Below are 22,547 nucleotides of genomic sequence, written 5' to 3' on the forward strand. Positions count from 1 at the left end.
ATCTTTTCACCCTCTGCAAGAGAAAGCTGAGAGGTGATCTCATGGCTCTCGACAAGTTCATCGGGGTCGGGGGGTCAGCAAGGAATAGGAGATACTCTGTTTACCAGGGTGTGCCTCGGGGTTACCAGAAACAATTGCCACAAAATGAAGGAGAGCAGATTTAGATTGGACATCAGGAAAACACAGTTATGGTGAGGATAGCCAAAATATGCAATGGGCTTCCAAAGGAGGTGGTGCTTTCCCTATCTTGGAGGCATTTAAAAGGAGATTAGGCAAGCACCTGGCTGGGGTTACTTAACCCCAGTGCTCTTTCCTGCCCAGAGCAGGGGTCAGACTCAATGATCTGATAGGTCCCTTCCGACCCTAGAAATCTATGAAATCCATGAAACTGTTCTTTGACATCATCATCAGCTTATACACATTGAGGACAGTGGCATACAGGGTGTTATTGAGCTTAAGATGAAGGGTTATAAGACATTTATTGATGCCTATGGGGAGTTCTTTAAAATGGCTAATTAGCTTCTGGTTTATGGCAAAACTAAGGTCATGAATGTGTCTGTCCTGGGCCACTATCCCTATCCAGAAAAGGTATAAACCTTGACCCTCTTACCTCAGCCAACCCTTATCTGGTCATCTTTTATCATTGAGAATTGCAAGGTTGAGGTTTTTAAAAGTTTATTATTATTTCACTGGGCCCCTGGAGCCAATGACAATCCTTCTTTACAGTTATTTATTGTCTTGGTTGTCCATCAAAGTACAACTGTTGCTGGCAGGCTGTGCCCTTGAACCCAGGTTTTTGGCCTACCTGGTGTAGCCACTCATCCTAGTCTGCCTAGTCTGTTGCCTCCTCAAATGAACATTGGGGCAGACATAGGTAGTCAGAACCCGATGTCTGGGCCTACCTACCCACCCAAGCCATACAACTGGAGTGGTCAGCTGACCCTTTACCCCTTCTTATATAAAGCCCTAACCCAGAAGAGGAAATGTCTGGACAAAAAGGTTCAACCTTGTCCTAAAGCTGTCTCACCCTCGACTTCTGCCTCAAATGGAAACTCTGGCTGCCTGACTCAGCTTGTGCATGGACCCTGAGTTTGGCCTGACCCTTTGGATTCTGAATCTGTTTCCGGTTTATCTCCCAGATACACAACCCAGATATCTCCTGACTCCATACTCTGCCCAACCCTCTGTATCTTTGATTTGATTCCCCAGATGAATAGTCTGGCTTTCGATTTCCTGGCTCCCCACACTCAGACTCTGAACGCTCCCCTTTTATCTTGGTTGTTTCTTCTGACCCTGGATAACCACCAGACCTGGCCAACCAATGACCTGACATAACATTTCCATGTTGCAAAAGTCTGTCTTCTTATGATGATTTCAACTGTAGAGACTGTGATCCCACTGGACATGGTTATCTAGTCAAGAGCAGATAAGACACCCAAGGTTTAGGGTTCATTTTCTAGCAACCTTCTTGTGTAGGGTGAGCAGAGGGGATCCTGAATAGAATCGCTCAGGTATGGTAGCAGCTGCCAAATTTTAACCCTGTCTCAACCCAGGGAAAAGACATTAGGCTACCACTACCTGAATGTAGACTCATGGCTGAAAACTGATGCATTTATTGGCTATGTCTTCAACATCACTGGTCAACTGCTGTGGGGCTTTTCAAGGTTGGTACAAGAGACAGTGTCATTTCTTGTCTCAGATATCTGCATCTGACAGTGTGGGGGGGCACAACTTTGCGCCACTGCCACTGCCAACCCTATTCCTGCGAGGCACTGGGTCTGGCTGGGTTGTAGCCCCAGCCCCACCACCGGCACTGAAATCATGATGCCACCACCATCATCATCCCCAATGCTGATGGGCCCTGGCTCCAACCATACTGCAGCACCATGCCCTGCACCCTGCTGCTGGCACAGAAATCTTGGGGGGAGTTGCATGCCCCCATCTGCCCTCCAGGCACGTCACCTATGACTGAGACTGCTGGTGAGTGGTCCCCATACAACAGCTATTCTGGATGAGCGGGGGACGCTAAGGAGTGATGGCACAATGGCTCATCCCCAGGTCTGGGATTCTTGCATGGGTTGATCCTGCAACCCTGCAGCTGGTGGTTGAGATCTGCCTCCAGAGAGCTGTCTGTCATGGGAGTTTTGATGGTAGATTTTTATGTTGCTATACATTTCATATTATTACTAGTTATGAAAAAATGTTTTTTCTTCATGATGACAGATGCAAGCATCCACTACAAGCTGAAAAGTTTTCTGCAGATTCACTTTGTAGATAAACTCCCTGCCCTTCTCCCTCAATTCATTCACTCACCTTCACAATAAGTTCCTCCTTTGTTTCTTGCGCTTTAATGTATTCCCCACCCATTTCCTCTCTGTCACAGTCCAGAGATAGTCCTACTTACCATGCACCTTTTTCTTTTTTTAGTTTCTTTTTTGATTATGTTCTTTCTTCTATGCAGCTGCACTGAAAGGTAAGAAGAAATATGCCTAGCAAAGAGAGCTCAGAGCTTGTTTATGAAGATGTTTCAGGCAGTTATGGGACTTGGTGGGGACTGTGGTGTGCAAATGTGGCACAGGCTATAGCGAGCTCAGGAACATGGACGGAGGGGGAAAGACTCCCCTGCTGCCACTGCTGCTACTTTTGTGCTGCCTGGGGTGGAGGTCAGTGATCCGGGAGTGGAGGGGCAAGTCAGGGACTCTCAGGTGATCCAGGGGTGGCAGGACTGATTGCAGGGTGGACAGAGGATTCAGGTTCTCATACAGAGTGGTGAGGTGATTTGCGGGGTGGAGGGAACAGTCCAAGTGGCACGGTGAGGTCCCTTCCCCCAACCCCATCCTCCCTGGCCTATACTGTGGCTTTCGACCTGGAAGGATGTGGGCAGTGGGGTTCCGCAGGGCTCGGTCCTCGGGCCTGCACTGTTCAACATCTTCATCAGTGACTTGGATGAGGGGGTAGAAAGCACCCTGTTCAAGTTTGCTGATGACACTAAGATGTGGGGGGATGTGGGTGCACTAGAAGGGTGCAATAGGCTACAAGCTGACCTTGACAGGTTGCAACGGTGGGCGGATGAGAATAGGATGGGGTTTAACACTGATAAGTGCAAGGTGTTGCACATGGGGAGGAAGAACCGGCACCACACTTACAGGTTGGGGAACTCTCCTCTTGCCAGCACGGAGACGGAAAAGGATCTTGGAGTCGTCATTGACTCCACGATGAACATGGGCCGGCAGTGTGGGGAGGCAGTCAAGAAGGCCAATCGTACCCTATCATGCATCCACAGATGCATCTCGAGCAGGTCCAGGGAGGTGATCCTCCCCCTCTATGCGGCACTGGTCAGGCCGCAGCTGGAGTACTGCGTCCAGTTCTGGGCGCCACACTTCAAGAGGGACGTGGACAATATGGAAAGAGTTCAGAGGAGGGCCACTCGTATGATCAGGGGTCAGCAGGGCAGGCCTTATGAGGATAGGCTACGGGACCTGAACCTGTTTAGCCTCCACAAGAGAAGGCTAAGGGGGGACCTTGTGGCCTGCTACAAACTGGTCAGGGGGGATCAGCAGGTATTGGGGGAGTCCCTGTTCCCCCGTGCGCTGCCAGGAGTGACCAGGAATAACGGTCACAAACTGGCGGAGGGTAAGTTTAGATTAGATATTAGGAGGCGCTACTTCACAGTCAGGGTGGCTAGGGCCTGGAACCAGCTTCCAGGGGAAGTGGTGCAGGCTCCTAGCCTGGGGATTTTTAAAAGGAAGTTAGATGAGCACCTTGCCGGGGTCATCTGACCCCGGTGCTCTTTCCTGCTAAGGCAGGGGGTCGGACTAGATGATCTACCTAGGTCCCTTCCGACTCTAGCTACTATGAAACTATGAAACTATGAAACTAGACAGCAAGAGAGCAGGGCAGGTATGGAGCAGACTGGCAGGTCCTAGGCACATCCCTGCTCATCAGTCCTCTAGCTGTAGGTCTGAGCAGTACCCATTAGAGAAGGAATTAACCTCAATGTGTGGCTAAACACTAGGGATCCTGATTTTCTGTTTCCTGCAGAAAAAATGTGGAAAAACAGATTTTCATAGACTTCACAGATTTCTAGGGTCGGAAGGGACTTATCAGATCATTGAGTCTGACCCCCTGCTCTGGGCAGGAAAGAGCACTGGGGTTGAGTAACCCCCACCAGGTGCTTGCCTAATCTTTTAAATGTCTCCAAGGTAGGGGAAAGCACCACCTTCCCTGGAAGCCCATTCCATATTTTTGGCAACCCTCACCATAATTTTTTTTCCCCTGATGTCCAATCTAAATCTCCTCTCCTTCATTTTATGACCATTGTTTCTAGTAACCCCAAGGGATGCCCTGCTAAACAGAGTATCCCCTATTCCCTGCTGACCCCCATGATGAACTTGTAGACAGCCACAAGATCACCTCTCAGCCTTCTCTTGCAGAGGGTGAAGAGATTCAGGTCCTTCAACCTGTCTTCATAGGATCTTACCTGCAGGACCTCAACCATACGAGTAGCCCTCCTCTGAAGCCTTTCAGGTTATCCACATCCCTCTTGAAGTGTGGCACCCAAAACTGGACACAGTACTCCAGCTGTGGCCTCACCAATGCCACACAGAGGGGACGTATCAGCTCCCTAGACCTACTCATGATGCACCTACTAATGCAAGAAAGAGTTCAGTTAGCCTTACTTATTACCTTGTCACATTGGTAACTCATTTTCATTTTTGCATTGACTATGACTCCAAGATCCCTTTCCACTGCTGTGCTACTGAGAACGGTACTTCCCAATCTATAGGTGTATTGGTGATTCTTTCTTCCCAGGTGCAGCACTTTGCACTTATCTTTGTTAAATTGCATCCTATTCTGATCTGCCGACTTCCCCAGTCTGTCCAAATCTGTCTGAATTCGCTCCTTGCCTTCAAGTGTGTTTACTATACCCCATAGTTTGGTGTTGTCTGTGAATTTAGACAGGGTGGTTTCTACACCCTCATTCAAATCACTGATGAAGATATTGAACAGTACTGGTCCAAAGACAGAGCCTTGAGGGACACCACTGCCCACATCTCTCCAGGTAGAAACCGACCCATCCACCACCACTCTCTGAGTGCATCCCATAAGCCAGTTTTCCACCCACCTGACTGTGAAAAAGTCCATGTCACAGCCACTTAGTTTATTTATAAGAATTGGGTATGACACTGTGCCGAAAGCCTTTTAAAATTCAAGTAAATAACATCTACTCCTGCATCGAAGCACTTTGTGACCTTCTTTTGCCTTTAAAGAAAACCACAGGAAACCACATATTTCCTCTTGCAGACTGGCAAAGTTGCAGTCTGAATGGAGCTGCTTGGGGCTGGGGGAAGTGGGAGCAGGGAAAGCGGAGGCAGGGGGCACCACATACATGTGAGCATGCACACACATGTGGCTAGCAATACAGCCCGGCAGGATAGTGGGAGGCAGCTGCATACAGGCAAGTCTATGAGATAGGGGGAGGGGTTGGAGGGCCAGGACTTAGGGACTGGCTAGGTATGGTCCAGGCATATCTGCTGGTGACACATCGGGGGCATGTGCCCCCCCACCCAATTTTTTGTGCCAACAGAAGGGTGCAAGGCACAAGGCTGTAGCCTGGCTGGACTGGCACTGGTCAGGAGCCACCTCTGTGGCCCAGTGGGTGGAACCTGATGCAGGAGGGTGGAGTGGGGTGGGGAGATTTGGTGCCTGCTGTAAGCACCCTGACAGTCTGCCATCTGCTGCTGCTGCTGTTGGGGAGGCACTGTGTGCCAGGAAGGGGCCATGTGCCCCCATACTCACATACCACCATACCCACACACACCTATACCTGTCCACACAATGTGCACCCACACCCTCTCCCATATTTCCCCACACACCCTAGGTCCACCTACACCCCCCACATTCACCTGCATCCTCTTCCCCCCCCCACATACTCCACACACTTTCCAATAAATCCCACACACATGCCATATCCCACACCCCCCACACAGGCACAAACCCCACACACACTCACGCCCCCACAAACCCTACATCCACCCACAAAGACATATCCCACACACACACTCCTCCACACCTCACAATGCACACCCACTCCCTACCACACCCCAAACACTCCCACACATACCCCCCAAAATCAATATACAAAAGGAAGATTTTATTTTTAGTTATTATGTGATTGCATTAATATACACAATGAAAACACACATAAATCAGGACAAAATATTTTTTGAAAGAAAATTAAAGTATATTATAGTAGAAGTTTGATTTTTAGTATAGGATTTCTGTTTTTTCTGGTTCCACGTTGACAAACTGCCCCCCCAAAACTTCTGATGGCAAAGGTCAGAGGGTATGGGTGGGATTTCCAGTCCCAAGATGGCAATCAGGGGGGAAGGCACCCATCAAGGGGTGGGACTACCCTTGCAGACCTTGACAGTTCATGAGAACTCGTTTAGTGGCCCTCCAGCCAAAATAATTGTCTGCCCCTGCTCTAGATGGCAATAAAGGAATATGTTTACCTGACTGAGCACTCAGTTCACAAAATGCTGTACACTGAGGGAAATCCCATTCAACAAGCTGATTATTAATCCACAAAATCTGGCAATTTTCCTTTTCCTGAACTTGTCATAGTCAGCTACTCACAATGTACAAAAGCAATTCAAACTATTTTTAACGCTACAGTTCTGCTGAATTCTCTTCAGTAATCAGTTCATTCATGTAGGTGTTTGTTTGGTTAAACAGTTTAACAGTCATGCATAGCATAAATGGCCATTCTTTCACCAGTAATTGGCTTCTTGATGCCCTCTGAAAATTTTACTTGCCTTCCAGTGCTCAAAGTAGCTGACGTGTCTCTTAATATTCTCCATGCTTGTCTAGTTACAAATATACATCTCTGCCAGAGAACTCCCCAGGCAAAACCAGAAACTTGATCTAGTTTTTGAAGTCACTGACTAGAAAATAGTCCACTTTAGGACAGGCTCTGAACCAGTCTTTGTGTCCTGTACTTGTTCCACACGGGGCACTAGATACACCACAGTGATAGATTAGATTTCCTATCATCACTCAATGGATTGAACGAATCAGAACAACAGGTTTATGTGATTTAGAACAATGGTGAGACTAGATGTGCAGACGAAGGCCAACCAAGGGAGGATGGGGGGCCTATTTGTTCTTTTGGAAAGGGAAATCTGCAAATGACAGGACATTGGTTTTACCATCAAGGACAAGATTGTCAGCTGATGACTGACTTTGCTGTTGCAATTAATGAGCTCCTCATGATCTTGGAGTCATTATTGACTCCAAGATGAACATGGGCCAACAATGCGAGGTCGCAGTTGGCAGGGCTAACTGGACCTTGTCGTGCACCCACAGGTGCATCTCAAGTAGGGCCAAGGAGGTGATCCTCCCCCTCTATGCAGCACTGGTCAGGCCGCAGATGGAGTATGTGTCCAGCTCTGGGCGCCACACTTCAGGAGGGATGTGGACAACATTGAGAGGGTCCAGAGGAGGCCACTCGCATGATCAGGGGACAACAGGGCAGACCCTATAATGAGAGACTGTGGGACCTGAACCTGGTCAGCCTTCACAAGCGAAGGCTGAGGGGGGACCTGGTGACCGTCTATAAACTCACTAGGGGGGACCAGAAGGGTTTAGGAGAGACCTTGTTTCCCCTAGCACCCCCTGGGGTAACAAGGAATAATGGCCACAAGTTGTTGGAGAGTATGTTTAGATTAGACATCTGTAAGAACTACTTCATGGTCAGGGCGGCTAGGATCTGGAACCAACTTCCAAGGGAAGTAGTGCTGGCTCCTACCCTGGGGGTCTTTAAGAAGAGGCTTGATGCTTACCTAGCTGGGACCATTTGAGCCCAGTTTTTTCTCCTGCCCTGGCAGGGGGTCGGACTTGGAGATCTACAAGGTCCCTTCGACCCGACTTCTATGACTCTATGATTCTATGATTTGGTCCCCCACACTTCACAATTTGCTGATGACTTAACTTATTTAATAATAATATTCCTACATAGCTTCTCAGGTGTATACCAGGTTTTTGTTGCACCTTACTATATGTCTTCTTATCCACAATGGCAGGATGTATTCATTCTGTCCCTGCCAGGATGTTCTTGTTCAGGTTCCAATGTTCTGAAACACTCCTTAAGGTACATCCTAGATTGAATACATCAAATGCATCTGAATTTCTTCTAGACCCATCAATGCTGATGCCTTCTCTCATTGTACATGAGCAAACAGGTCTCTGTTGTTAAGGGTACATTTGGTTAACCGTGTTTCAAAGGTAAATGCAATGACTTCATTTTTTTGGCCTAACCTTTTTTATTGGGTCTCATGACACTCCTTCTTACTTTGGTAGTGCTTGCAACTCAGGTACAATCTCTGTATTTCTGATTGTGGAAACAAGAGCACTCCAGATTTTATTTAAGAGGATACCTCACTTAATCCTAGAATTTTCTGACTGAAATGGAGCTGTCCTGCTCTGGCCTTTCCTTTTGAGAACGCAAGGCAGAGAAAGGAGGAACAAGCATAGGAAACAATTTCAAAAGCTGAGTGACAAGAAATCTCCATCGGGAGAGGTGAAAGTGGAAAAGTACCAGCAAGGGCAGACTTTTGCTAGGGCAGCACAAACCCATGGAGAACCATGAAGAGGAGGCCAGAGAAGTGTCCCAAGGCACAAGCCACAGCAGCAAGCTCAGCATCCTGGACTAAAGCAGGGAAAAGAAAAGTGAAGCATTGGGCTGAATGGAGAGAAGATTCAAAGTTCCTAACTGTCCATGATTTGCCATCCGTGTAGAAACTGGAAATACCCATGAAAATGTACAGCAAGGTGGAAGTATTAGTGCAGGGAGAGAAGGGCTAGGAAAACCGAGGCATTGATGGAAGGTCCAGCAAAGGATACACACATAAGAAAAGGTCTAAGTGAAGATGTGAGAGGCGGGGAAACGTTGGTGCAGGAGCAGTGAGCAGTAAGTCAAGTACTAGAAACTTGCTTACATGAACTGAAGTTGAGGGAAGAAAACGAGTGTGTAGGAGAGATGCAGTGTTACTGAAGCAAGACCAATCAGAATGGTAAATTTCTGGATGATTCCTAATTAAGTCTGTAAATTAGCATTGGGTATGCAGTGTGGTGGTGTGTACAGGAAAATGGAAGGTTCTGAAATAAGGTCAAGCAGGTGCACCATGTCCTCAGGCCCACACAAGTGACCTCCTCACTAGTAGGCGCACTGCAGCACTGGAAGCAGCCACATCCTGCACAGCAATCTGGCCTCCCAGCCAGATGAGTGCCCTCTGGGCAGGCAGAAAACAACACAGACAGTCCAGGAACAACCCACAGTCGCCTCCCCAGCAAGTCTCCACATCCCACCGTCTCCTGCTACTCCAGACTTCATTCACCGCATAGCCGCAACGTCTGCCAGGCACAGCGGCCAAGCTCTGTACTGCTGTTTGCCAACTATTACAGCTATTTCTTGCAACAGGACAAGTTCATGAAGATATCCAGTGTGTTATATTCCAATGTACAGATATCCAAATTAGACCATTAATTTGGTATGTGCCACATGGAAAGGCACAAACTGTGGTGAGTCTGAGAGCACATGGAGAAGGTGTTTCTTTTGCACAGAAACTGAGCATTCCCAATCATTGTCACTGCAATTTCATGATGTTCACAGATGACTCCCAGTTAGTATTTTAATTGGGTTTTGTTTGTTTGTTTGTTTGTTTTTAAGTTTCAGGTATTTCCACATAGTTCATGATGGCTGGACCCAAGACACTGATGGAAGTCCTTTTGGAACATCTGGAAAACCTCTCAAAAAAAGATTATAAACACTTCAAATTTATATTATCTGAGATCCCATTTGACAACAAACCTTCAATTGCCTGGGGTAAACTGGAGAAGGCTCACAGGACAGATGTTGCAATACTCTTGAAACAACACTATGGTGAGGAGAGAGCAGTAGATGCAGCTATCGAAGTCTTCAAAAGGATCAATCGCAGGGACTTGGCTGCTAAATTCCAGGAGGAAAAGGACACAGGTAAGAAGTCCAAAGATAAATGTGGCAGCATCGGGGAGATGCCCATCACTGGGTATTCCCCAGCCCGAGGTTATCCAAGGGTTGTTGCTGCCTGTGGTATCTGCTTGCCTGTGAGGACTTGGTGCTGATTAACAGACTGAGAGTATGCCAAGCGGGCCAAAAATCCCTTTACAGGTAGGATTTATAGTTTTGGTATTAATATGTCCATCAATAGTTTCAACACAGTATGAAATTAGGGCCTGCCCCCTTAAGTGCTAGCCAGATGCTGTAACAGTCCATCCATCCATCCTACAAAACTTGAGGCTGCCCCCGTTAGGGTTAGCCAGTCTTGCCAATGGGGTGGCCTGCAAGCCTGAGCTGGTCACTGCTGCCTGGGGGCTCCATCACCCCTGCACTCCCTCCACAATCCCCCGGAGTTCAAACCAAAGTTCACATAACAGAAAAACAGGAGCCTTGCACTCCTCATACCCCGATCCGGGAGTGATGCAGCTGGGCTGCTTCATTCTCTCCTCTCCGGTTCTTACTTCCCCACTGTGCTCCCAAAGGCAGATCCTCTGGCTTCCTCGCCGGCTGTCAAGCGGATGAGTGTCTGCTCCTGGGGTTTCCCTTTAGTTTTACTCTGGCTGGGTTTTCACTTTCACCCGGCCATGGGCTGTTTTGAAGTTCACCATGGCTCTATGGGGAACAGCTAAGGCCAGGGAAGGCTCACAGAGCTTTCTTCTCCCTCACTCTGCTATACTGAGAGCTTCTACCTCCCATGAGTCGTATCTCAATAAAATATCCCCATCTGTGATAGCTATAGTAGGAGCAACAGGCAACTGGTAACACCTACACAGGCCAAAACTCAGGGGCAGGCTGGAGTGATGGAAACTGCAGAAGAGGTGAGGCCTGGCCTCCTAGGTTGCAGGTACATTTTTAGGAGCACTGGACATGCCAGGCTGACTGGAGCACTGGTCCATCTTGCACAGTGGCCTGGCTCTGGCAGTGGGCAACAGCTCAGACAGAGGCCTCAGAAACTCTGCAGTGTGCAGTTATCTAGTAATTTTCCCAGAGAGATGAGTTCTTAGTAACTCAGATGTCAGCTTGTATTTCAGGACAAGAGTGCTTAGAGCCCTGTCAAAACTCCTGCTTGCCATTTAATGGATCCTGTTACAGGTGTGTGTCCCTGGTGGCCCTTAGAAATTTCTAATTCTCTGTTTAATCTTGTCAAGTGTTTGACCTTGGCATATAGTGGCAGTGAGTTCCCGAAAATATTCCTTTTCTGTGCATAAAAGATTTTTTAATGGTTTTTAATCTGCCATCTTTCAGTTGCATGGACCGGAGGTGCTCAAACTCCTGGCCTCTGCGAGAAATGCAGCTTGTGGTGCAGTGTCATCTAGCCTACAGGGCTCCCCACAAAACTATGGGGAGCCCCACGCCCTGGTCACCAGCTCAGGTCTCTGATCCCTATGAAATCCCAGCACACAACACTAGGTGAGGGTCACACCAGGTCCCAGGGCCCAATCCCAGTATAGACAGTTGGGAGGGGGCAGCATCAGGCTCCTGGGGCCTGGGCCTAGTGTTGGGGGCTGGCAGGGAGTGCAATTAGGCCCCAAGCCCCCATCCTGGTGCATGGGAGTCCCACAACTCTTCAAATAGCTTGACCAATGGCGCTGCTATACGTTCGGCCAGTTCTTTCAGGATCATTGGGTGCAGGTTTTCAGGTCCAGCGGATTTGGAGAAGTCCAAGCATTGTAAAAGATCCTTTACCTGTTCTGAGCTGATTTTATTTAGGTTGTTGCCTTCCCCGCATTCCCTAGGCCTCTGGTCAGATGACCAGCCCCCAGTGGGTTTCAGAAATACCAATGCAAAGTATGTATTCAGGAGTTCTGCCTTTTCACAGGCATTGATGTAGGCTGCCCCTGGGTATTCAGTAGAGGTCCTACAGTGGAGCCCAATTTTTTCTTGTTCCCTATGTATCTCTCTTGGACATAATAGTCCTTTTAAAATGCATCTGGCCTAGACATAAAATCCTAATTTATGGTTAAGTTCCAAGTCTTTACTTACAGAAGATCATCCAGGCAGCAGCTTGGAGGCACGTTGCTTGTTGCTTTCCAAAATGTCCAGCACCAGGAAGAGACTGTCCCCCCGTCCTTTCATTTATCTGGCCAAGTCACCTGGCTGACCAGTTTGAACCAAAAAGAAAGCAAAAGAGAAAGACAGAGGTCCACCTGCAATGACCCAAGTGCTGGGCAGAGAGAGGGGGATTTCTTCACATGGAGCATGTGAAAAGCACATCTCCTCATGACCTAGACAAGGGCTGGATGTCTAAAGGGCACTTTCTACCCTTCATATACTAAGCTCTTGTGAGAACCCAGCCCCATCTGTGTGAGCAAAGCAGCTTGCAGGGTCAGGCCCTATCATGGTAAAAGAAACGGTATTTCTCAGGCAGCCCCACGTGAGCAGAGCATGTACCCTTTTCTCCAAAGATGTTTCCTGCCTCCCTGAGCCTTGGGGGGAGGTGATTGTGTTTCCTTTTACTGTAGAACCCGCAATGACCAACTCGTTCCACCTTCCTGTCCCCAGGGCCACACTCTCTTCTGCACCACTGACATCTGCATACAATTCTTTTTGCAGCTCCAGGTCATGGGCAAAGCTGTGGAAGATCAGGAAAAGGTATGTCACAGACCAACAAACTGGTGCCGAGCAGATATCACTGATTGCCAAAGCTCAGCTAGATCTACCATCCCACAAAACTTGGTTTGCTACTTGAAATCAAAAATAGCTCGTGTAAGGTAACAGGCTGGAAAAAAGGAAATGGATGGAGGCCTGGCAACAAATTCAGTTTCCCCAGAGCACGGTTCTGGGAATGAGGTGAAGCTGTCTCCTCCAAGTCACACCTGAGGCAGTCTCCTGCAGGCTGCTGTAAGACCCTCTCGTCTAATCTGAACTTCTTTTAAACAAAGTAAAAACTAGAAATCAGCAGAACTAGGCTGTCAGCTCAGGCATCTGCCTTAGCACACCCCTGTGCAGTCTGAGCTCAGCCATCAAAGACAGTGACAGACAGATTGTACAGCCTTTTAAGCAAATTGTGCTTGCCAAAAGTGTACAAAGCTCACAATGTTTTGTACCCTGAAAACCCCCTGCAGAGGCAGGGAGGGAGGTGCCAAGTGCCAGATACCAGTGGGGGAAATGGGGAGGGGGTGTGGGGTGGACATGACACATCCACTTTACTGCCCCAGGGAAACATGATATGATAATGTCACCCAGACCTCTTCCATTTCCCACACATTCCCCAAATTGTAACAATTGCCTATACAACTCCTTCTCACTCCATAGCCTGAGGCATTATGTAGTGCTTCTGTGTCCTGAATTGACAGGTGTCACCCCAGAAGTGGCTGCATTTCAGCAATTAATACAGAGATGCCTGAATATACACACAGAGCATTTCTGTGCTTCCATGTTAATGTCAGTGGGGCTATTGATATAAGGATGGACTATAAGACCAGGGTCACAGTTAATTAACTGGGGATATTTGATGAGGAAACGGGCAATACAAATGTAAGAAAGCATTATGTCTGTTAAAGTTGCAACATTAATAATTACTGATTTTTTTCCTTTAATTCCTTTGAATTTCCAATGCAGGGTATATAATGTTTTATGTCTCTAACCCAGGCTGCATGGAGATGTATACTGCACATATACAGAACGTCTACAGATACTTAAAAGACAGGAACTGTCTTCTTGGTGAGAAGGTTAATCTAACCAACAGATACACAAAAGTGGTCATTGTAAAGGACCCACATGCCAAAAAGAAAGATCAACATGAAATAATGACTTTGAGAGAGAAATACATAAAAACCATAAATGAGCAAAGGAGATCCCTTACCATCGGTGACTTATTTGCAGGTGATGAAAATGGAGAAACTCAGCAAATTGTGGTGCTGTTGGGAGCTGCAGGGACTGGAAAAACAATGACTGCAAGAAAGATCATGTTTGACTGGGCATCTGGAGAGCTTTATCAGAATCAGTTTAATTATGTTTTCTACATACATTGCAGGGGTTTTAAGTTAGGCAGTGAGCAGAGAAGTCTTGAGGATTTGATCTTAACAAACTGCCCTGCTGAATGTGCACCAATGGAAGAGATTTTAAGGTATCCAGAGAAAATCCTCTTTATAATCGATGGATTTGATGAACTGAGATTTTCCTTGGATCAGCCAGAAGACAACCTGTGTTCTGATCCCCATGAGAAGAAAGCAGTGGAAATCACACTGGGCAGTTTATTCAGGAAGAAAGTGCTTCAGAAATCCTACTTACTCATTACTACACGACCAGCTGCCTTAGAGAAGTTGAACGAGTTGTTGGAAAACGAGCGCTGTGTAAAAATACTGGGTTTTTCCGAAACTGAGATGAGAGAATACTTTGACAAATATTTTAGGGATAAAGAGAAAGCAAGAAGAGCCTTCAATTTTGTAAGAGAAAATGAAATGATCTTCACCATGTGCTCTGTCCCCATGGTGTGCTGGATCATCTGCACTGTTATAAAGCAGCAGATGGATGAAGGTGAAGATCTTGCACAGAGTTCAGAAACAATCACAGGAGTGTACCTGCTCTATCTTGACAATTTATTGAAGGGTTGTGACCAAAATTCAAAGCAACCTATACAAGCCAACTTGAAGGGACTCTGCTCCTTGGCTGCAGAGGGAATCTGCAAGCAGAAGATCCTGTTTGAGGCTGAAGAACTCAAGAAACACGGCTTAGATGCATCTGACTCACGCTTTCTGAATGAGAACCTCTTTCGAAAAGCCAGTGACCGGGAATGTCTCTACAGCTTCATTCACTTGTCTTTCCAAGAGTTTTTTGCAGCTTTGTTTTATGCTCTAGAGAATGAAGAAGAAAGAACAGGCAGAGACTCAGGAAATGATATAAAAGATTTGAAAACCTTATTGGCTGACTATGACAAATCAAGAAATTATTTAATGCTAACTGTGAGATTTCTGTTTGGTCTCTTGAATGAAGAGAGAATGAAGAACATTGAGAAAAAACTCAACTGCAAAATTTCATTGACTATTAAACCCAAATTACTAACATGGGTTAAAACAAAACCCAAAACATGTCCATCTCCCCCATTCTCAGAGTCTGGTAGACCACAAACATTCCTTAGTAAGAAGCATACTGAAACAATTGCCCAGCTTGAGGAATTTCACTGTTTGTATGAAATAAGAGAGAAAAGTTTTGTGCAAAATGCACTGAGTCATTTAACTGACCTATGGCTTGATGATTATACATTTACCAGAATGGATCAAGTAACACTTGCATTCTGTCTAAAGAACTGCCAGAAACTGGAATTACTTAACCTAAATTCCTGTGCATTTGTGTCTGAGGACCCGGAGGAAGGCATGAATGAAGATTCCCTAAGACCCCTGAAGCAGCAACATCTGTAAGTATTACTTGACTTATAAAACATCATTTCGAGACCATATTTTGTAGGCTGTCCCAACACAGGTTTGCAAACGCATCCTCTTCCCATTGACATTACCCTCGGTCACACATTAACCGTGGCAGTGGGGCCCACAAACTGGTGAGTGGTGAGTGATGGGAGGATGCATAGGAGTGCTGATGTCCAGTGGGAGGAAGTGGTGCCATTTACAGGTCTCTAGTGGATTCTTTAAGTGGAGTCAGTGGTTGTAGAGCTGAGTGTAGTCCCTTTTGACAAGGCCTGCTGTAAGCCCAAGGTTTACCTTAGCAAAAAAAAGATGTTTGACCGTGTCCTACAGTCCTGGTGTGTTCTGTACCTCAAGTGCTCTGTTCCAGCCCTAATGGTGAAGTGGGAATAACTATAAGGAGGGTGATAGTGATCTGACATAGGACTCAAACATGACAGAGTCAAGGTGGCTTTTCAGAAGCTGCATCCATTAAAAACAAAGTTTTCCCTGCCTCCCCCTGTTCCACAACCCACCTTTCCCCTCCTCTGTTCTTATCCCCTTGGCAACAACTGTGACCACTGAAATCCATTGGCTTTCTGTTAGTCCACTTGCAGCATCTTATTCCCCATCATTGTGCCTGTAGATTATAGGCCACACTTATCACATGAAGCAGTAGGCATCGGCCTTGGTCCCAGAAGCTAATGAGATGGGGAGATGATGCAGAAGCCATGCAATGACTAGCACAGACTCCAAAAGGGCAATTTTTGAAGGAGGACAGACATAATGTAGGATTGGGGTGGGAGGGATCTTACATAGAGTATGATCTAGGATCAGATGCAGTTCCCAAATTCTCTTGCTGCACAGCTGACTGCTTCCTTTAAATTACCCTCTTTTAAAAATTTCTTCAGTACCTCTGCATATTCCCCTCATGGAACCCTTTCCCCAACATTTCCCCTCACTCCTCCAACATCTTCAGACCCACTCCAGCATTCCTTCTGTGACACCTGCTGCTTTTGGCAAACCCCATGTTTCCCATTACTTCAAGGCCACCCCCATGCAATTTGCCTTTGTTTCTAACCACTCCATGCTCCTGGAAGGATGGAAAGACTTTGGGGTGGTAGTGTGTCTATGAGCCAAAGGGGTGGCATTTTATCTCCTTCCTAGCCATCCAAGTAGCCAGATTTGGAAATCAAATGCATATTTTTGGTATTGCTGTGTCCAGGGGAACTGTACTACTTAATGCATAGTGCTCCCTACCTAGGTGACTACATTGTCCTCCTGACTAAACATGCTTGCAATCAGCCATATCCCATATATGTGCCCCTGATGGATTTATAGTGAGCTCAGAATTCTTAAAACAAAGTTGTCCACAACCTTTAGTTGTCAAACTACCTATGACAGAGGGAAAAGCTGTGCACGGCTTTTTAAGGGGGAAGCTGTGCATACCATTTTAAGGGGGAAGGTGTGTGGCAGGGCACTGTTGGTGCCTGCCACTTTAAGACCAGAGCCAAGCGGCCAGCAGGTGCTTGATCGAGGCAGCCATTTTCGATCCCTGGCTGCCTATATAATCAGATCAGTTTCCTGGTGGCAGAGGAGGTAGCAACATTGCTTGTTTGTTTGTGAGGTTTTATGTATCAACCTGGAGGTAAGGGGGGAACTGTAGGGGATGGTTAGGAGGCTCATTAGGAGGATGGTGAAGCACTGGAACAGGTTACCTAGAGAGGTGGTTGAATCTCAATCTTTGAGGGTTTTTAAGGCCCAGCTTGACAAGTGTTCTAGTTGGGGCTGGTCCTGCTTTGAGCAGGGGGTTGGACTAGATGAACTTCCTGAGGTCCCTTCCAACCCTAATTCTCTATGATTCTATGACTGGTTATGTACTATCCTTTGGATGCTCTGAAAGGATCCTCAGGGGGAAACCTTTGCCTACAAAGCAGCAGGCACATCAACCTCCTGACACCCTCACGTTTCAGAGGAGCCTCAGAGAATTTAGATTATCAGTATGGCTGGGAATTATCCTATTTAAGTAATCTGTTCCTTGCCATCTCATCTATTTAAACCAAAGGCTGTTGAGAGATGGGGCAGATCTTTTGCCAGGGGAATATGCAGTGCCATGTACAGTAGGACCCCAGACAATGATGGGGTCTGCACCATTATTTTTGGATGATAGTGATTGAGTGCTTTGCTTTTTGTTGAGTTTAGTGCTTTCTGTGAGTGTGCCTACATGAGATCTCTACTGTGGAGTTGCCTAATTAGCTCTGTAACAAACATCTCAGCGTCTACACATGAAGCCCTATTAGGCTGCAGGAAACTAATAAACTCTGCAGCCTGTTTCCCCACATCCCCAAGCAGCCCCTTGCAGGCTGGAACTCTGCTAGTCTGCAAAGGAAAACCTGTGTTTTTCCAAATTTTTCTCCTTGAAAAGAGAGAATCTATATCTTTCTGTGGCAGATGGAAAATCCAGATCCCTGTTCATTACTCAGCCTTTTGCTGGCTCCATAGTCTGCAGTCACTGACCCTGTTTGCAGCCTACAAGTAAAACTCAGAAATAATGTAGAGGAGAAGGCCACTCCTGTGCTGAGCCTGAATAGCCAAGATGTTACACTCTTCCACTAGGAAGCTGAAAACCCACATTCTTGGCCCCATTTCCCAAGAGTGGGTTTGAAATTGCATCTCTCTGACTTTCAAGGCAGTGATCTAACTTCTGTTCCAGAAATCGGGCATTACCCAGAACCCTTCCTGGTGCTTGTTTTGAACTGAGGCACTGTCCCTTACAGGTGATAGTTACAGGCAAAAATGGATGGGAGATAGTTAAGGGAGTTTGTGCCATAACAGAAGTAAGAATCCAGGCCAGAACTGCTCAAAGGCTTTCTCCTTTCCTCCTGGGCCCATATATCTTCCTTACTACTTAGGGATCCAGCTTCAAAGGAATTCCGGAGAGAGCTCTGGATGATATTGACCTGTCCCTCAGTCTCTCACTTTATTTTTTTGGAGATCCTCCTTTATAGCCTGTTTGTCCATTGCCAGTGTCTTGCACTTTTTGGCTACCACAAACATCCTCGGCTCCTTTTGGTACCTCTATCCCAAGAGCCTTCATGATTCTTCCAATGTTGACCTGGTTTATTGTACTGCCCTATTCAATCTTTCCTATTACTTACAGTTTTTGAGCTGTTGTTGGGTCAGCAACACAATCTTTTCCAAGTGTCCCACCTGTTCATGGACCTAGAAAACCTCAAATGGGGCACTAGACTCCTGGCTACTGAATATTGTTTTCCTACCTGGTGTGCAAGGTCATTATCTGGGACCATGCATAAGGTCTGTCTTGACCTTCGATAGCTGGATGCCTCCTGATAATGGGGCAGGTATTCAATCTACCATGTCTGCTTAGGAGGAGACAGGAATAGGGTACACCCAGGCAGATGGGTGGGAAGCTGGAAAGAAACCCTGAGGGCAGTGGTAAGTGCAAAGGCACTGAACTATGGAGTGGGGTAGGAGTCCTGGAGTGGAAGGAGGAAGGGGGCATGTTCCCCAAAGCCATGCCCCTGTGGGGTATTCCAAAAACCTCATCTTAGCACACCATGTACTGGGCCCTGTGGTCTCCTCCTATGAGGGAGACGGTCAAAGCTCCCTGGTCCAGCCAGCTTCTTCACAAGCAAGTGTGATCTTGCCCATCATCACTTACCACCACTTGTTTTGGTTAGACTTTGACTATCCCTGGCTCCACCACAGGTTTAATCTACTGTCATAATTCACTTCACAGGTAGTTATGGTTTGTGTGTGTGTGGAGGGGGGAGGAGAGTGCAGGGTGAGGAGCTGCGTCTTGAGGACGGCTCTGGTCTCCTGTCCCAGGTACTGGGCCATCAACTTGTTTATGGTCCTCGGCTCCTTGGGGGGGGGCGGGGGGATGGCACAGTGAATAGGAGTGATATGACTAGAAAGGCTCCTATATGTATCCAGGGAGCTCCTACATATTAATAGAGAGCAATTGGATGCCACTTCCACATGGACTTTTTTCCCATGTAGGCACCTAAAAGTCTGGGAGGCAATAGTAGAATACCACCTGATGTGTTTTTGCTCTACCCTCTTGGGTTTCTCCCCTCAGCCCCAAATACCCATCTGTCCTCACTGTCCCCTTATGTAAAGGTTAAGTGTGCTACCCATGTTCCCCACTGTATGACAAAGTGAAGTTCACCACCAAGATCTTTCATGGCTGGACATGGTACTTAGCTCTGGTCCTTGGCATCCCCTCCTAAGTGCTGCTTCCCTCTGCCCCAGTATTGAACACATGCAGCAGCCCCTCTCTCCCATACCCCTTTCCATGAAGATAGTGGCCAGAAAGGTGAAAATGAAACAAGACATGAATACTACTGTCATATCTTCCATAGCCTCCTACCACTGTGAACACGTCTTTTATCCATAGGCAGATCCAGGATGTCATGAAGGAGGGTGTTGGACCATGGAGGATATGGGAGCTGGGCATGCTTGGAGGCCCCAGGCCAAAGGGAACAGCAAGGATCTGGACATGAAGCAGGCCCACTAATGTGGGGTTGGGGGGGGAAATGCCCACTTCATGGCCATCACCACTGCCACTGTCTCCAGCTGCAATGGCCATAGTGGGTGTCCCAGAGCTGTTCCTGCTCTGCTGCAGTCAAGGGCTGCAGGGAGCAGGTGTTCAGGTGTTACCAGATTTGCAGCTGCTACCACCCCCTTATGGGCACTAAGTTGGGCATGCAGTTTACTAATCTCTGCCTCACACTTCTGATGGCTTGCTGCTGCCTTTGCTGCTTTGTTCTCATCTGCCAGGAAACAAGTTGCTGCTCTTGCTTCTGCTAACAACACTTTAGTGAGTGCTAAGTCTTCCTTATACTGCTCTTCAGTCCTGCTTGCCTTGTCTCTCTCCTCCTGCATATCTCTAAGTAAAGTCACCATTTTAAGCTTTTCTGCTATAAAGTCACACCCATCCCTCTCACATTAATTCAAATGCTGTTGTAATTGCTCTTTCTCATGCTCCAGTTCCTGCCTCCCCTTTAATATTTCAACCGTTTCCAAACATGCATAGAATAATGCCCATGCAGCAGCTGCTACCACGTGGCTTAATGATTGTGCAATACTATTCAAAGCCCAGACTCACTTCAGTCATGGATTCTCACCCTTGAAGCACCCCCTTTCCCAGGGACATTTTCCCTTCTTCATTACCCATCTCTCTCACCTGCTGTTTTTCTTCTGTCTCAGGCGAGCAGCTAAGGGGGTTTTTCCAGCCATCTCAACTTTCCTTACCACACTACCAAAAGCCTCTTTCATGCAGTCACTCAAATCTTTATCACAGACACAATATTGCTGCAAAATCTGAATTCTAAGGTATAGCTCTTAACTTTAAGATAGTGCCATAAAGAGTTATTCTAAGCACAATTCTTAACTTTAAAAGTTACAGGAGGTTACAGAATAGTCTATGAGAGAGGGACCTTGTTAAAGGAGCTTGGTATGATAGAAAAGGAGAGGGAGAAAGCTTTCTGAGGTCTGTGCCTCAGTTTTCATGCTCTGCTGCAACTACTCAACAATTACCTCATGATCAGGGTCATGTGCTGCCCACATTCTCCACCAATGTGTTACCAGATTTGCCCAGCAGTTTGGGGTGTACTCATTTACTAGGGGTATGCTTCTAGGGGTCTCTGTAATTATGTCAATGTGCTGCTTGTGTTACTTGTGTTTCTATATGGAGCTGTAACTGTCTCTTCTAAAAGCCCTCACCCCCAATGGAGCTACCTTGCAGGACTCAGTTTCAATGGGGCTAGGTTCCTCCAGCCACCAAATCAGTCAAGTACACACACTAACGTGACATGCTTGACCTGGCCAGGTTCATCAGCATGGACAGGCTGACACCCTCATATGCCAGGAATCAGTTCATTAAGGTAAAAACAAAATGCAGTCAGACATAAGCACACAGGTAAACAAAATACCTCTGAATCCATCTGGGTATCCAGTTGACACCCTCATGGGCCAGCATTCAATTCATTACGGAACATCTGAGCCAACCTGGGTCAACTAGCCTGTACAAGTTGACCCCCTTATGTGTCTGAAACTCAGCCCATCCCAATCTTTCACCCTAACTGTCCTAGTAGTAACCCCCTTGATGAGCAGACCCCACTGTGGTTTTGGGCATTACAGGGATCTTTGGCTTAGGTAAAAGAAGCACTGCTGCAGAGAAAATAGGGAGGTCGAGGGGAAGAAAAAGTAGGTGAGGTTCATAGAAAAAGTATAGCAACCAGCTTGACCAAAAAAGTTATTTATTGCCAGGTATATGAACTTATGATGATACCAGTAATAATAGCCATACAAGAGAAAATCAACTAAACAGTTACAATATTACATAGTTTCAATTAGGGTTTTGGGGAAGTCTAACTAGAGTTTGATTAGCAAAAGTCAGGTTTAGAAAGGTGTGCCTGGAGTAAGAGAATAAAAGTCAGGTTCCTGGAGTCAGAGAGGGAGAGAGTTGAGGTCTCACCACTTAGAGAAGCTTGAACCAGTCAAGGTTCCCAGGTGTTGTTGGATCTGGCAGACAGACCGTTCTCAGCATGATCAGTGGAGAGATTCCAGGTAGAAAAGGAGTGGAACTGGTGCAGCTTTGGATCCAAGCACCAGGACAGATGCTTGAGCTTGGGTAGGCTTTTTGTAGGGAAGGGGAAACACTACGTTTGTTTAGGGGTAAACAATGGTTCATCTGCTGGATAATAGGAATTGATCATTGCTGGCTACAGGTGGCATTACTCTGAGGGAGCTCATAATACAGACAGGAAGATTCAGTGTTTTGGATACCAATAGAGGAGTCATTACTAGAATTGGTCTGATAAATGCTGAGCTGGGTGTATGTAGATGTGGGTTGAACTGAGAGGTAACACAGGGTATTGAGCTCTGCCAGAAACAGTAGTAGTAGCAGTGTACAGGTTCCTGATTTTTGCACTTGCTCCCTGTCTACAGCCGCAGCCTGTGTGTCCCCCACTGGCCAGAAGCAGGTGCTGGGAGGAGGACACTGTTTGCCACTGCCACTATTCCAAGTTGAGCCTTGCTCCTTGCACAGCTGGAGTGGGACAGGAGCAGCTGTGGGGTTCCCC

The 22,547-nt window shown here is 46.9% G+C and overlaps 1 protein-coding gene across 1 annotated transcript in view; it reads left to right on the forward strand.

The window, feature by feature from the left end:
- The first annotated feature begins 9,777 nt into the window (after positions 1–9,777).
- LOC149860944 (NACHT, LRR and PYD domains-containing protein 12-like) overlaps positions 9,778–22,547 on the forward strand; it is a 38,806-nt gene continuing 26,036 nt past the window's right edge. The window contains exons 1-2 of the mRNA XM_090053706.1: positions 9,778–10,036; positions 13,691–15,455. Coding sequence (XP_089909832.1) covers positions 9,778–10,036; positions 13,691–15,455 — 2,024 coding nt within the window. The remainder of the gene's footprint in view (positions 10,037–13,690; positions 15,456–22,547) is intronic.

The sequence above is a fragment of the Crocodylus siamensis genome, chromosome 6 (genome assembly GCF_052110815.1).
Source record: "Crocodylus siamensis isolate JL-2025a chromosome 6, ASM5211081v1, whole genome shotgun sequence".
Taxonomy (NCBI): Eukaryota; Metazoa; Chordata; order Crocodylia; family Crocodylidae; genus Crocodylus; species Crocodylus siamensis.